The 13,663-nt window shown below is 55.2% G+C and overlaps 1 protein-coding gene across 1 annotated transcript; it reads right to left on the reverse strand.

Moving 5' to 3' along the window:
- Nucleotides 1-942: 942 nt before the first annotated feature.
- CHC_T00004889001 (hypothetical protein) lies at nucleotides 943-4,422 on the reverse strand. The gene is made up of 10 exons (XM_005716339.1): nucleotides 4,285-4,422; nucleotides 4,071-4,127; nucleotides 3,641-3,879; nucleotides 3,243-3,439; nucleotides 2,968-3,134; nucleotides 2,393-2,937; nucleotides 2,098-2,353; nucleotides 1,804-1,983; nucleotides 1,441-1,701; nucleotides 943-1,368 (listed from the first exon to the last, which is right to left on the reverse strand). Exons 1-10 carry the CDS (start codon nucleotides 4,420-4,422, stop codon nucleotides 943-945), a joined length of 2,466 nt encoding a protein of 821 aa, XP_005716396.1.
- Nucleotides 4,423-13,663: the final 9,241 nt, after the last annotated feature.

The raw sequence follows: 13,663 nt of genomic DNA on the forward strand, positions 1-13,663 counted from the left end.
ACCGATTGTGTGCCAGCCGCGCCACGCGCGCCGCAAAGTCCAGCCGCAGCAGCGGCGCCGCGCACGACGGCGCGCGTTGCGCCTTGCGGATGGTCGGTAGCGCCGGTGGCAGCGGTCGGCCCATCTTGTGCTGGCGGTGCCCGGGAGGGGGGGCGCGAGGTGCAGGTCGTGGAGGAGGAGGAGGTGATACGGTACCCCCTTGGTACAGTAGCACGGCGGAGCGCAATGGATCACGGATTGAATTTTGCAGGCCGGCTTTTTGGCGCGGCTGGCCCGCCCTTACACTGCGTGCCTTCATCCGGGGCTATGTCCAGGGAACCGGTGAAACTCTTCCCGTCAAGAGTGTGCACCGGGAGGCGTAGACCGGCGAGCGCGAGGCAGCGCACATTGAGCGCGAAGCAATCGGGGTTGCTGCGCGGTACGTACAACGGCTGCACGCCGCACGTGCGGCAAAACGTGTGCTGCGCAACGTGCGACGCGAAGCGGTACGTGGTCAGGTGCGCGGCGCTGGAGGCGTGCAGCGACACGAGCGACTGCGGTAGGGTAAGATGCAAGTAGCCGCGCATGGAACAGATCGAGCAGTTACAGTCGAGGAGGGGCGGCGCCGGCTGTGGCGCCCGAGCTGTGAACGTCACCAGCCCGCAGTGGCAGCGCCCGTGTAGAACGGCCGGCAGGGCGGCGTTACCCGCCGGAGCTCCGGTGCACGGCACTAGACGGTTGAGGGATCCGTCCCAGAGGAGGCCGGATGGGCGCAGCATTTCGCGAAAGGAGGGAGACGGGAGGGAGGCGGGAGGGAGGCGGGAGGGAGACAGATGGAAGAAGAAGAATGCGCCGGCAAGCTCCACGTGCTGCCGCAAGTTGTTTAAAGCTTTCGAGTTTACGAGCTAACCCTCTAAATCCTATCCCCTTCAACTGCATCCATTATGTTGTGATGTACATCGATCACGCGTCCACCACAATCTCTGTGAGCGTGGGGTGGGCGTCGCAGACGGGCGCCTCGTAGAACTTGAGGGCGAGTGACGACGCGACGACGGCAAGCGAGCTGAGCGCCATGGCGGTGGCGGCGACGAACGGCGGGATGCGCCGTCCGATGACGGGAAACAGAACGCCGCCCGCGAGTGGGATGGCCAACATGTTGAATCCCAGCGCCCACAAGTAGTTGACCTGTATTCTGCGGAAGGCGCACGTAGCCAAGTCCAGTGCCACGGCCACGCCCCACAGGCCGTCGCGCATCACCACGATGCCGGCCTTGTCTGCTGCGAGCTGACTCCCGCTTCCCATCGCGACGCCCACGCATGCGGCCGCCAGCGCCCCGGCGTCGTTAATCCCGTCCCCGACGAACGCCACTCCGTCCCCGCCACGCCCCACCTCCGCATCCGCATCCGCATCTGCGCCCACGTCCGTGTCCGCCCGGCCGCCCCGTCGCCTGTGCTCGTGCACCACCCGCACCTTGTCGCCGGGCAGCGCGCGCGCGTGCACGTCTTCGTCCGCGATCCCCACTTGCTGCGCCACCGCCCGTGCTGTGCCCGCACTGTCCCCCGTCACCATCCCGCACCGCACGCCGCGCGCGTGTAGATGTGCGATCACGGCCGCGCTGTCGGGGCGCACCGCGTCTTCGATGCCGAACGCTACCACGCCGTGCCGCGGCACGCACGCGAGTACCACTGTCTTGCCGCTGTCTTCCCAGCCGTTGAGAATCTGCTGCACGTCGTGTGACAGCGTATGGTCGGTAGAGGACAGCGCCCATTCCGCCTCACCGATGCGCACCTCGCGCAGCTCGCCGTCGCCGCCGTCGTCCAAGACACACGTCACGCCCTTGCCGGCCACGGCTTGGTGCGAGGAGAGCGTGGGCGAGTCCTTGAGCGAGTCCTTCAGCGAGTCCTTGAGTGAGTCCTTCAGCGAGTCCTTGAGGCCCATGCTCTGTGCAGTTTGAGCCGCGGCGTACGAGGCAATTGCCTGGGCAAGGGGATGGTCGGAAAACGACTCAGCTACCCCGATGATGTGGAGGAGGGTGTCATCGGGGGCCGTGTCTTCCGAGCTGGAGAGGATGGTTTCGTCGTCGGCAGAGGGTGCAAGCGAGGAGGCGCGCGTTACAACAGGCTTTCCGATTGTCAAGGTCCCCGTTTTGTCGAAGAGAACGGTTTGCACCCTGTGCGCCGCCTCCAACGCCTCGCCGCCGTCCTTGTACAGGATGCCCAGCTTTTGTGCCCCTATGCTCGTCGCCATCATCACCACGGTCGGTGTCGCCAGGCCAAATGCGCACGGGCATGAGATCACGAGCACAGAAAGACCAAACAACAGCGCGAAGAGCACGTTGCCTTCACCGTCTGCCCAGTCGCCTGGGATTACTGCGCTTTGGATGAGCGCAAACCAGATTGCAGTTACGACCAACGCGACGATGAGCACGGCCGGCACGAATGTAGCTGAGACCTTGTCGGCCACAGCTTCGATTGGGGCGCGCGAATCTTGCGCCCGTTTCACCAGCTCGATGATCTTCTCCAGCATCGAGTCCGAGTCGCTGGCTGTGCAACGCACCACGACTGCACCACTGCCGTTCACAGTTCCCGCGTACACGGCATCCCCGGGGCCCTTGCGCACTGGCCACGACTCTCCGGTGAGCATGGATTCATCCACCGTTGTTTCCCCTGCTTGCACCGCACCATCCAGGGGGAACGATGACCCGGGATTGACCTGGAAGTGGTCATCCACCGACACCAGCTCCGCATTGACCGGTTCAGAGTAAATTGGTTGCGATGAAGGCGGCCTGGACACCAATGTAACAAGACGAGGTGCGAGCTTGGTAAGTGACTCTACTCCTGCCGTGGTCTTCTTCTTGGCCATCGTCTCCATCCACTTCCCAAACAGCACAATCGTGATCAGCAATGACGATGTCTCAAATGCCATCGCATCCTCCGTGACTTCTAGACCCCTCCTGATCTGTATGGTGTTGAGAACGAGGAGGGTCACGCTGAAGAAGTAGGCTATGGAAGTCCCCAATGCGATCAACAAGTCCATGTTCGCCCTGCGCTGCTTCAGTGAGTACCATGAACCTCTGTAAAAGCGAAAGCCAAAGAGGAACTGGACTGGCGTGGCAAGCACAAACGCGATGATATCCACGACGCGGAAGCCGGACCCTCCAACCAAGTGGTGCAGACCTTTGGCACCGAGCGCGTCGACCCGCGCGAACAGCATCGTGCAAAGCGCCACCGGAAGGGTACAAAGGAGTGCTCCGATGAAAAGACAACGGAGATGGTGGGCCTCCTTTTGCAACATGGCGGTCGCCTCCACGTTTCCAGTCAGGATTGGGTCGTTCCGGGAGATGACTTGGTACGCCGAACCGTCACCCTCTTCCCTGCCCTGGTCAAGAAGCCTGACGGCATCCAATTTTCTGTGGGAAGAAAACTGTGCGATCGGAAGCTGCTGCTTCTTCCTCTGCGACCTTCCCAGAGACCTCCACAGAGACCTCCACAGAGACCCCTTTCCATGTCCCTTTTCATCTGCGGCATTATCCGCATCCCCCGCATCCCCTGCACACTTGCCTTTGTTGCGGTTGAACAACTGTGCTTTTGCTACCAGCGAGGATGCGTTGAGGATTTCGACCGCCGTCCGTGCCTTATCCACCGTCGGGAAGCTCAGGAACACTTCATCCCTCTGCACACCATCCTGTGTGACGTCGGCAGCCGTATACCCCAGCGACTGCAACCTGTGCAACGACTTGTCGCTGTCGAAGCAACTTTGGTCCACCTGCAGTGCCGCACGCGCCGTCAGCAGTGACACAGACGCTGACTTGACGCCAGGCATGGCCCGCAGGACTTCCTCGACTTTGGACGTGCAGGCGGCGCACGTCATGCCGCCGATCGAAAATACGACACCATCCCCCTGCATGACGGCCTTTTCCTGACACACGCATGAGCTTCCCCCACCGTTTATGCAGCTGCACGACGTGGGAGAGGATGAGGAGGGCGAATCCGTCGAGGAGATGCAGACGGGCAGAACGACGTCCAAGACGGCATCCTCAATGCCATCCTCAACGCCATCCACAAGCACGCCAGGGGCGGCACGGGCGGCACGGGCGGCGCTGCACTTGCAGGGGTTGTTCCCACAGCCGCAGGGAGGTAAACGGAGGGCTTGAGCGGGGGTGGCCGGGGTGATGGCGCCGTCCTTAACTGCGTCACCAGCAGCATCGTGCGTCTTGGGCACAATAGAAAACTTGGCCGGAAGGGCAACACGCACTGCGGCGATGACATCGTCAGCGCCGGTGGGGTCCTCCAAGTAAAGCGAGACGGTGGAGACGCGGCCGGGCTGGTCATGCAGGGCGACTGTGACGTGAGAGATGCGGGGTAAGGGTGTCAGCGCTTTGACGACAGCGGGGATGCAGCCAGGGCAGGAGAGTCCTGCGACGCGGAGGTTGAAAGTAGACATGATTGGGTGTGTAGGTCGGTGGGTGGGTGAGGAGAGTTGATAGAAGGTGAGAGAGGGTGAGAGAAGGTGAGAGAAGGTGAGAGAGGGTGAGAGAGGGTAGGTTTGTGGGTGAGTTTATGGGCGGGTGAGGAAGGTTGAGAGAGGGTGAGGGGGGTTGAAGGCGGACAAGGGCGGGTGTACGAAGGTGGAGACTTGTTTAATGACCGAGAGAGAGAGAGAGAGGTTGGGCGAGGTGGTGCTGCCTTCCGGTTTGCACTGCGACTGATGCGACTGATGCGATTAATGCGATTCAGGCGATTCATTCGATTCATCTTTACTGACAACCAGTTGGGGACCACTAGTTAGTTGGTAATTGTTTTGTGGGACGCTAGTTAGTTGGTAGCAAGTTGGGGACCACTCCGACTGCCCGTCAGGGCCCACAACTCGGTGACGGCGGCTACTTTTGCCTTGTTCTTGTACTTTGCAAACAACCATGGGACTCAGTGTCAGTATCTTTCCTCCACTGCCACGGCCCTTGAGTGTACATGGATGCAGACACGCATTTCGGTGTTCGATGCGATTCATCAATTGACGCCATCTGCCCATCATCTCTTTTCACATAAACCATGCAAGTGGCTGGCACTACCACTAGTGCCAGTGCATTGGAGAAAACCGAGAAAAAAAAAAAAAAACTCAATCTCCGTGTCACACTCCGAACTCAATCTCCGAACTTTCCAGCACCGGCGAAACACTTGACAAGTCTCCGGGCCGACATTTTTCTATACAATTCTAAACTGTGCGCGGTTGCTTCTGCAACCACACAGCAACCTTTTGTCTTTTTTGAAGCTTTTATGAATCAACCTTTTGTAAACCTTTTACAAAAGGTTGACAAAAAGTTCATTGTGGAATCCAGATGCAGTGTATTTTGTGGTTTTCTTGTGCTACCTACCTCTACTTTTCTTAAACCACAAACAGTGGTGCACTCAGTCATGTTGAGCCTACCTCTACTTGATGCCTGTACTACCTTATCCCTCTTGTCATTCCATCGCAACGCTCAAACTGAAATCTCAACTACAATAAAAAGGCCCTCACCTGGAATCACCTGGAATCACCTGCGCACCTGACACCGCGCATATGTGACCACGCGCACATGACCGCCCGTCCTTGCGCTCTCCATAAATGAACAACGAACAGCTGCTTTCCAATCCATTCCGCGCATTGCTGGACGTCTTACAGTACTGTACGAGCTATTCTCTCGCCCAATTACAGTAATTTACGTACACGTGTGCACTACTGCCGTACTACCCTCTCTACTCTCGGTTTAATGACATACTCGGGGGGTGCCCCCTAAATCGCACAAGGCCATAGGCAATTGAACAACGGACAAAATCCATAAAATCAACTGAAAATCTAACAATCAAGCCGCCGTGCCAGTATTTCGCACAAAGGGTTACTGTAAAAAGCGTCATAAGTCTGCAATGGTGGCCCGCACGGCCTAAACAGTTCCAAAAATAGCAAATGCGCGGTTCTTTTGCTTGGGAAACAAAATTTGAAATCCTGAGTCGAACACCATGGCTCCCAAATGCTCATCACGAGCAATTCCAGTGTCTCTACAGATTGCCGATGGGAACATTTTCTGTTCCTTGATGGCGAACCACCACTAAGTCCAATTACTCCCTTGACCCATCAACCATGACAAAACGCCAGCGTCGAGAGACTCGAGAAAAACGGATGTTGGACGCCGCCTTTGTGGCGACGGACCAGGGAGTCACTCGACGACAGGCTGCTCTAATTGCGAAACTTCCACTCTCTACGTTCCAATATCGCTTGGACCGACGCCATAGCCCTCCAACCAAAAGACGCACGCTGCTCACAGAGGAAGAAGAAAAAAATATTGTAAGTGTGTTGAAGCGTTTCTCAAACCGTGGACACCCACTGACACGAGACGACCTTGCTGATACAGTTGAACTTTTGGTTCGAGCCATGCCGTTGGAACGGCGTTCCAAGCTCCCATTTGTTAACTGTCGCCCCGGAAAGAAATTTGTTCGCCTCTTTACAGCACGCCATATTGCTCAAATTAAGCTTGGAAAGGCGAGACCACAAGAAGCTGTCCGATGGGCTGCGACAAATTCTGACGTCTTGACAACACATTTTGTGCAAATCGAAGCGCTCATGAAAGAGCACAATATAGATGCAAAACGCTTGGCAAATTTGGATGAGTCCGGATGTTCCCCGGAGCGAGGAACTGGAACTAACCGCATGTCAACCTATATTACCAGGCACACACTTCCGCAACAACGAGCTCCCAAATTTAGAAATGTTAAGAGAGTGAAAATCATTCCAGTTATATTTGCCAATGGGGATACTGCCAATCCCTTGTTTGTTGTCGAAGGCTGCTCGTTAATGTATCGTATCATCGATGTAAGCAACCGGGACGTTTGTGAGTCGCTTGCCGATTGTATTCCTCGTGGTGCATACATCACAACACGCGAAGAGGTTGCTGGAATAGACAAAAAAATATTCAGAGAATGGGCTACACGGTTTGTCAAGGAGGTAGCGGACTTGACGCAGAATGGGCGTAAAGTACTCCTGCTGTACGATGGTTACAGAAGTCACATGGGAATAGAAGTATTACAAACACTCGAAAAGGGAGGAGTAATCGCATATGCTCTTCCCTCGCACACGAGCGGGTCTACACAACCGCTGGATGTTGGGCTATTTGGACCATTTAAGCACCATCTAAACAAGGAAATTTGCGCTACGTCGACTACAGTAACCGCGAGTGAGCTGGACAAGTTTGACTTCCTCAAACTGATGCGTGAGGCGTACGAGGCGTCGTTCACACGTGCGAATATAATCTCTGCTTTTGAAAAGGCCGGTTTGTGGCCTGTAGATCCTCACAGACTGTTAAGAACCCCACGACCGTACAGTTCCGAAGACGTGTCCCGCATTTTATCAGTGAAAGAAATGGAGGAAATGCTTGAGCTAAAACGGAAGACACGGGCTCAGGGCATCGGTTTGAGACCAAAAGTTTCAAAGTGTGGCTATTTGGACACATCTAAGGGGCTGAATCTATGCAGTCAAGAGGCGATGAAGCTCGTCAAAGAACAGGAGGAGAGGAAACGCAGTACGCATGCGCGAAAACTTCTTTATGCTGCAGATAAAAGTGCTCGTGAAGCGCTCGCCGTGGAGAGAGTGCGCCGAGAGCGGGTCAAGTTTGAGCAAAGGAAGCTTTGGTTTCGAGTGAAAAGGTACGGGGATCCGAACGTGATGCCAAGAACACTGAAAGTGCGTCGGAGCTTAGCGGTGAGGCGCAAGCTTGAATGCAAGGTGGCGACCGAGTCTTGTTCTTCTTTGCATCAATGAAAAATAAATGTAACGGTTTGATCTCGTCAGTTGAGATGGAAAATTTCAGTTAAAAATTGTGGCTTCCGGTTATGACTCTGCGTTCAAGACAGAGTGGTATCTTGCCTCTGATTGAAGGTGAACTTGGTGCGAGGGGGACTCAATGTAAATATCACTGACGAGTAAATCGGCGTGACGCTGGAACTGGATCTGGCGCAGTTCTTTTCTGCGATGTATGAGTTGGAAAGGCGGGGTCGTGGAACGTTTCCTTCGTATTTTATTATTAAAATGTTTGATATCGTTCAGATTAGGGGGACCCCCCCGAGTACCGCTCTCCCCCTCCTTGTCGATGCAAATAGGACTCCCCTTTCGTATGGGGGGCCATGGGTTTACACCTCTCACTCCATTTTCTGCACGCATCGTATGCAGCAAGCCTCCTCGAATCTGCCTCTGTTCGTATCCAAGGTCCCGCGCATCCTTCCGTCCCGCAATACCGCAGTATGTCCCGCCGCTACCTTGTGGGCATCCTCGCGTCTACCCACCCCGAATTGCATACCAGAGGTGTGGTGAGCACGCATTCATCACTTGGACCGTTTGAGCCTGACGCCCTGCTGGACCGACCTGAACGCGTACATCACACACTATTTCAGGCGCTTCATGAGGCATTCGCTCGCATTTACTGTGAAAAGTCCGCATGGGACCGGCTACCCTCCCCCTCTGACCACACCGCCGCCTCTGTGCGCCGTCGAGCGCGGTACAACTCTCTCTCCGCTCCCGGAGCCGCTGCATTCCTTTGCGCCCACCCTGCCCTGACGTCCCACGTTTCTAACGAGGTGTGGTCCGTAATGCTACGTCGTCATTTAGATACAACGGTCTACAGCGACTCCATCACGCCCCTTGTGTGCTCCCACTGTCGTCATCGTATGGACACCCGCGGGGACCATGCTGCTATATGTCGGTACGGCTTCGGTGTTGTGCATCGCCACAACACCGTGCGCAACGCTCTTGCGCGACATGCGTTTCGCGCCGCCGGACTGCGTTGTGATCTCGAAGTGCCCTTCCTGATCCCCGGAACTGCTCACCGTCCAGCCGACATCCTCGTCCAACCTTCCCCGCCTCCTGCGGGCGCTCTTCCAGACCGGCCCACCGCCTACGACGTCACTGTACGCAGCCCATATCGCGCAGGAGCCCTCGTCCCGGCCGCTCGACGCGTGGCCGGGGCTGCTGAAGTGGCGGATGCGGACAAACTTCGCACGCACGCTCGCCTTCTCCGCTCTGCCCTACATTTGCAATCCGACGCTGTGCTCCCCCCGTTGGACTGGCACTTCGTCCCCTTAGCGTTCGACACTCTGGGCGCCCCCAGCGCCCGCACTTCAGCTGTACTCGAGTCCCTCGCTCATCAAATAGCCATCCGCACAGGGACAACGCTTGGTACCGCCAAGTCCCGAATGTCTCAGCGCCTCAGTTACGCCATTTGGTCAAGCGTTGCCTCCGCCACGCTCGCCCGCATGCCTTATCATGGACCGGCCTTATCGTGCCCTACCCAAGTGTGAAGCCTGTCCTATGATATAGCATCGGCCATCCCTACCTATTGAAAATAAATTTACACTCTTCCACACGTGTACATCGCTGTGATGCAATCTCCAACGGCCCCGCGTCTTCGAGCTCAACAGCGAGCCTCGGGGAGGCTCGGCAGGATATTGATAAGATGTTTAAGAATTCACTTGTACTCTATAGCGGGAGATTGTATTGATAAGAGTCGCCAAGTAAACTGTTTCAAACGTTTCGTTTGCATAAAACAATTTGCCAGCGAAGGAAGAACAGTAGAAGCTCGTCGCGCCCCTCCCACCACACCACCCCGGGGACAACCCCTACCGCCCGCTAAATCAATACACGAAGCCCCATACCCCACGCGAAGCCCCATACCCCACGCGAAGCCCCATACCCCACCGCTCACACTGCATTCAAGCCCCACTTCTGCCCCCCACTTCTGCCCTCCCCTCCCCGCCACCTCGTGTCTACGCGCCGCCTCCGCCCTCCCCGCCACTTCTGCTCTCCCCTCCACGCCACTTCCACGCCACTTCCACGCCACTTCTGCCCTCCGCTGTCCGCACCACTTCTCCTCTCCGCACTACTTCTCCTCTCCACCCTACCTCACCATGTTGATCCCGAGGAAAGAGGGAGGAGATACCCCAGATGGCGGAGAGTGGAAAAAATGGAGATGGCAGGGATGGCAGGGATGGCGGGGATGGTGGGAGATTACAGAGAATGGGAATTTATGGGAAAGGGCAAAATGTCGGCAAAAATTTGTCGCAAGTGCACGTATCCATGGCGCGTGTTGTCGACGTGCACACGTTTCACTTCCGGATCTCGAAATCTCGTTGAGATTGCATCACAGCCATGTACTGTACCGTGCGCCTGCGAAGCTGAAGGTACTACAAGTACATGTACCTACAAATAACCTTTTTCTCCACCTTTAATGTTTATCTAAAGTGCACAACATGGTGCGGTGAGCGATGATCGCTCAAACGCAGAAGACACTTTTTTACTTGTTCAAATCACTGTAACGTGCAAGCCGCGGACAACTTTCAAATTATATACGCAATGTTGATTGCGAACACAAATGCATACCTTTAAATACCGTTGCTATCCACACTCTGTCGCCGCAGAGTCCGCTGTTTGGGAGAGCGGAGTTCGTGGCAGAGTGGACAACCGGTTGCTGGTGGTGTAGTTGACACTCTGCGCCTGCGAGGCCCCGGGTTCGATTCCCGCCCGGTGCCCAACTTGGTTGGGTGCCCAACTGGTTGGTCAACCAAGTTGGGCACCCAACCAAGCTGGCCCGAGGCAAAATTCGTAGCTTACCTAGATACTTAGTTATTTTCTTTTTTTTACTTTCTTCCTACTTTCTTCCTACTTCTTTCTGTTCTCTTTCTGTTCTCTTTCTGCTTTCTTTCTATTGCCTTTTTGTTGTCAACCGTGATCATGTGATGGTGTAATTAGGATCTCTTTCCATTACAGTGACACATGCCACGCCCGATGGAGGGAGAACTTGGACATTCAACCTGGTGCCTACCACTGAAGGGGCGCGTGATGTATGGAGCGCGATATACTCCTTTTTCCTCAAGGGGTGCCTACACTGGAATTGACACGCTGAACTAGGGGAACGGTTACCAGAAACCATAGCTTAAGTATTGTAATCCCTCGACCTACTCGAGGACGAGGGTAGCGTATGTTTATTGAATCTTGGTTTGGCGCAGTAAAGTGCTGAACGCGGGGTAAGAACATACCGCGATCTGTGTTGTTGTTGTTGTTTCTTCCACGCCTCGGCATTCTCTAGTTAGTGAATAAGCTCTAACCTACTAGGGAGCGCGCGCGCGACAAGAGAGAGGAAGGGAGGAACGGCGAGGAAAGTCCGAGTAGTTGCTTGTTTTGCTCAGTCCGACAACATTCCGGAATCGTCAGCTGGCGCTGGACTACGGCAACTAACTTGGTAAGATGTCTTCACACAGTTCAGGCGAAAGTGACCCAGCTAGCAGTCTTGCGCGGCCTTCCTCGGCGGTACGGAACCTGGCATGGAAAGCGGACGCAGGATCCGTGAAGCAAGAGTACATTCAGCGATGGATGGAGGAAGTGGCCACGAAGAACACGACGGGAGAACAGCTGCAGGAGTCTTACTTGGAGCTACTCCCACCGGAGACACTATTCTCCAAAGAAGCACTAAACGGCCGCAACGCTCCCAGGATGTATAAGGAAATCCGAGATCTGATACAAGCGCAAGGATGCGCAATCCAGAAGAGACGCGGCCTGCAGATAAAGAAGGCACTTGCACAATTCTACGGGGAAGAGCAAGCGACCAAAGACGCACTAGATCTGTGCCGAGAGCTAGTAGAAGACGGTATGAAAAACATAGCCTTAAGGCGAAGTGAGACCACTCGTTCGTACAGCTCGGAAGGGTACCCGTCACCATACGGAAGTCAGCCCACCACGCAACTCGCGACGACGAGAAAGAACAATCTGACACCAGAACCCGCAGAGACAATGATTGCTATGCCTAAAGAGCCACCACCAGCAGAACCAGCATACCCGCCTTACAGATTTAAGGCACCGTACCATGAAACCAAGCCGAGAGGGGGGGACAATTCAGGTCAAGAACAGGTAGCCCAACAGCCTCAAGACCACCGCAACGCCCCGAGCCTCGCACGAAATGGACAGCCGACATGGACACAAACGATAGGCGTGCTGAGCAAACTCAGCACACGTTTCAAAGATCGTTCGGATAAATACGGCGGAGACGAGGGTGAAAACTGGGAGGACATTTACACATCGTATATGTCGTGTGCATTTGAGTGGGGCGTCTCCGAGGACGCTGCTCTTCGCAACATAGAAAACATATTGGCAGGAGAAGCAAGAACGTACTATAAGAGAAAGCTCAAGAGTGACCCAGCGAAGTTCAAGTGCTGTGAAGATGTGAACAAGTTCGTCTTGGACACGTTTCACGGTAGGGAAGCACAAGAGGCGACCGTTGAGTACCTCAATTCGCTTTCGCTATACAACTCAGCCAACGAGAAAGGTTCGATCGTACAAGGTCTAAAGCACGTCAGAGACGAAATCATCAAACATATCAACTTAGTGCCCAAAAACTTGCAAACCGAAGAAGAGCAGAAACGTTGGCTCAAGTATGCAGTGAGGTCGTATCGGTGGGCAAGACCCACGACCGCACGGGCAAGCGAACTCGACTTCGCCACGATGTATGCTACTCTGAGGGCTCAAGCCATAGAAGAAAAAAGAGCGGCAGATATGAAAGGAGGGAGCTCCAGGACTACGCGAGGCAGGATCGGCGACAAGTCTTTAGGTAACGTGCTATTCGGAGACACGTATGGGAACCCTCGACCCAACCCTAAATACAGGCCATTCGTTGACAGGAACAGCACCCCAAAGCAGTTCAACGGAAAATGCTTCGGGTGTGGCAAGTTCGGGTACCGCCGCGTAGACTGCCCAACCTGCAAGGGTAAGCGCAGCTACGCGACCGACGGCCAGAAAGCGCTGCAAGCAATAAACTCGGCCACCTCAATGGCCGCAGCAGCAGAGGTCATACAGGATCTAAAGATCCAATATGGAGAAAATTGGAACGAGGTCCTGGACGGTTCACAAGAAGGGAAAGAAGAAGAGGTAAGCGCGTCGAAAGAGGGAGAAGCAATCGCGTTCGCCACCGGGGGCGGAGACGGCGAAGAGAGCACGGACGACGGCCTGACCGACGGTCTGGCCTATGAAGGGGATTATTCTGAGTCGGATGAGGCAGAAGGTTACACAGAGCAGTTCGAGGTGGCCTTCACCGACGGCGAACCATCCATTAAAACACGAGAAAACAATTTGGCAGATCCCGCCAAAATGCAGCAAGATTCCATCTGGATCTGCACAACACCGGGAACAGCCAATCAAGCATCGATCAATAATACAGATGGGACAAGCGTAGGGCTGAAATACAGCATTGCATCGTCTACAGTATCCAGGGTCAGAAATCGATCCGAAGAGGAGAGCAGACAGAAGGTACTGCAGATACCGAGCGAAGCCCCTCTCCTTCACACACACGCTTCGGGCCGACCGGGAAACCAGACATTTCAAGGCGCATGTCTAGACACGGGCGCGTCTACTTCGGTATGCGGGGTTCAGCAGGCGAAGGCGTACGCGCGATTCGCAGGCTTCAAGTTCAATCCAGGGAAATCGCAGAGGACATTCAGATTTGGACGCGACAAAGCGAAGAGCCTCGGGACGATAGTGGTTCGAATACCAGTCCCCGGAAATGCATATCTAGAACTGAAGGTGGACGTCGTTCACCCAAATGTCCCTCTACTCATTGGCCTTGACGCGATGGACAAGTTCACGGTGTACGTGAACAACGTCCAAAACTTGTTGGTGC

Source organism: Chondrus crispus, genomic scaffold (genome assembly GCF_000350225.1).
Source record: "Chondrus crispus Stackhouse genomic scaffold, scaffold_257, whole genome shotgun sequence".
In the NCBI taxonomy this organism is placed as follows: Eukaryota; Rhodophyta; class Florideophyceae; order Gigartinales; family Gigartinaceae; genus Chondrus; species Chondrus crispus.

What these genes read in the sequence shown, in the direction of transcription:
- CHC_T00004889001 (XM_005716339.1), bottom strand. Translation starts at nt 4,422, where the DNA reads ATGTCTACTTTCAACCTCCGCGTCGCAGGACTCTCCTGCCCTGGCTGC. An exon ending in AGCCCGGCCGCGTCTCCACC is followed by an intron (nt 4,128 to 4,284) that starts GTCTCGCTTTAC and finishes CCCCCGCTCAAG; the next exon opens with CCCTCCGTTTACCTCCCTGC. An exon ending in CCTTGACAATCGGAAAGCCT is followed by an intron (nt 1,984 to 2,097) that starts GTTGTAACGCGC and finishes GGGGTAGCTGAG; the next exon opens with TCGTTTTCCGACCATCCCCT.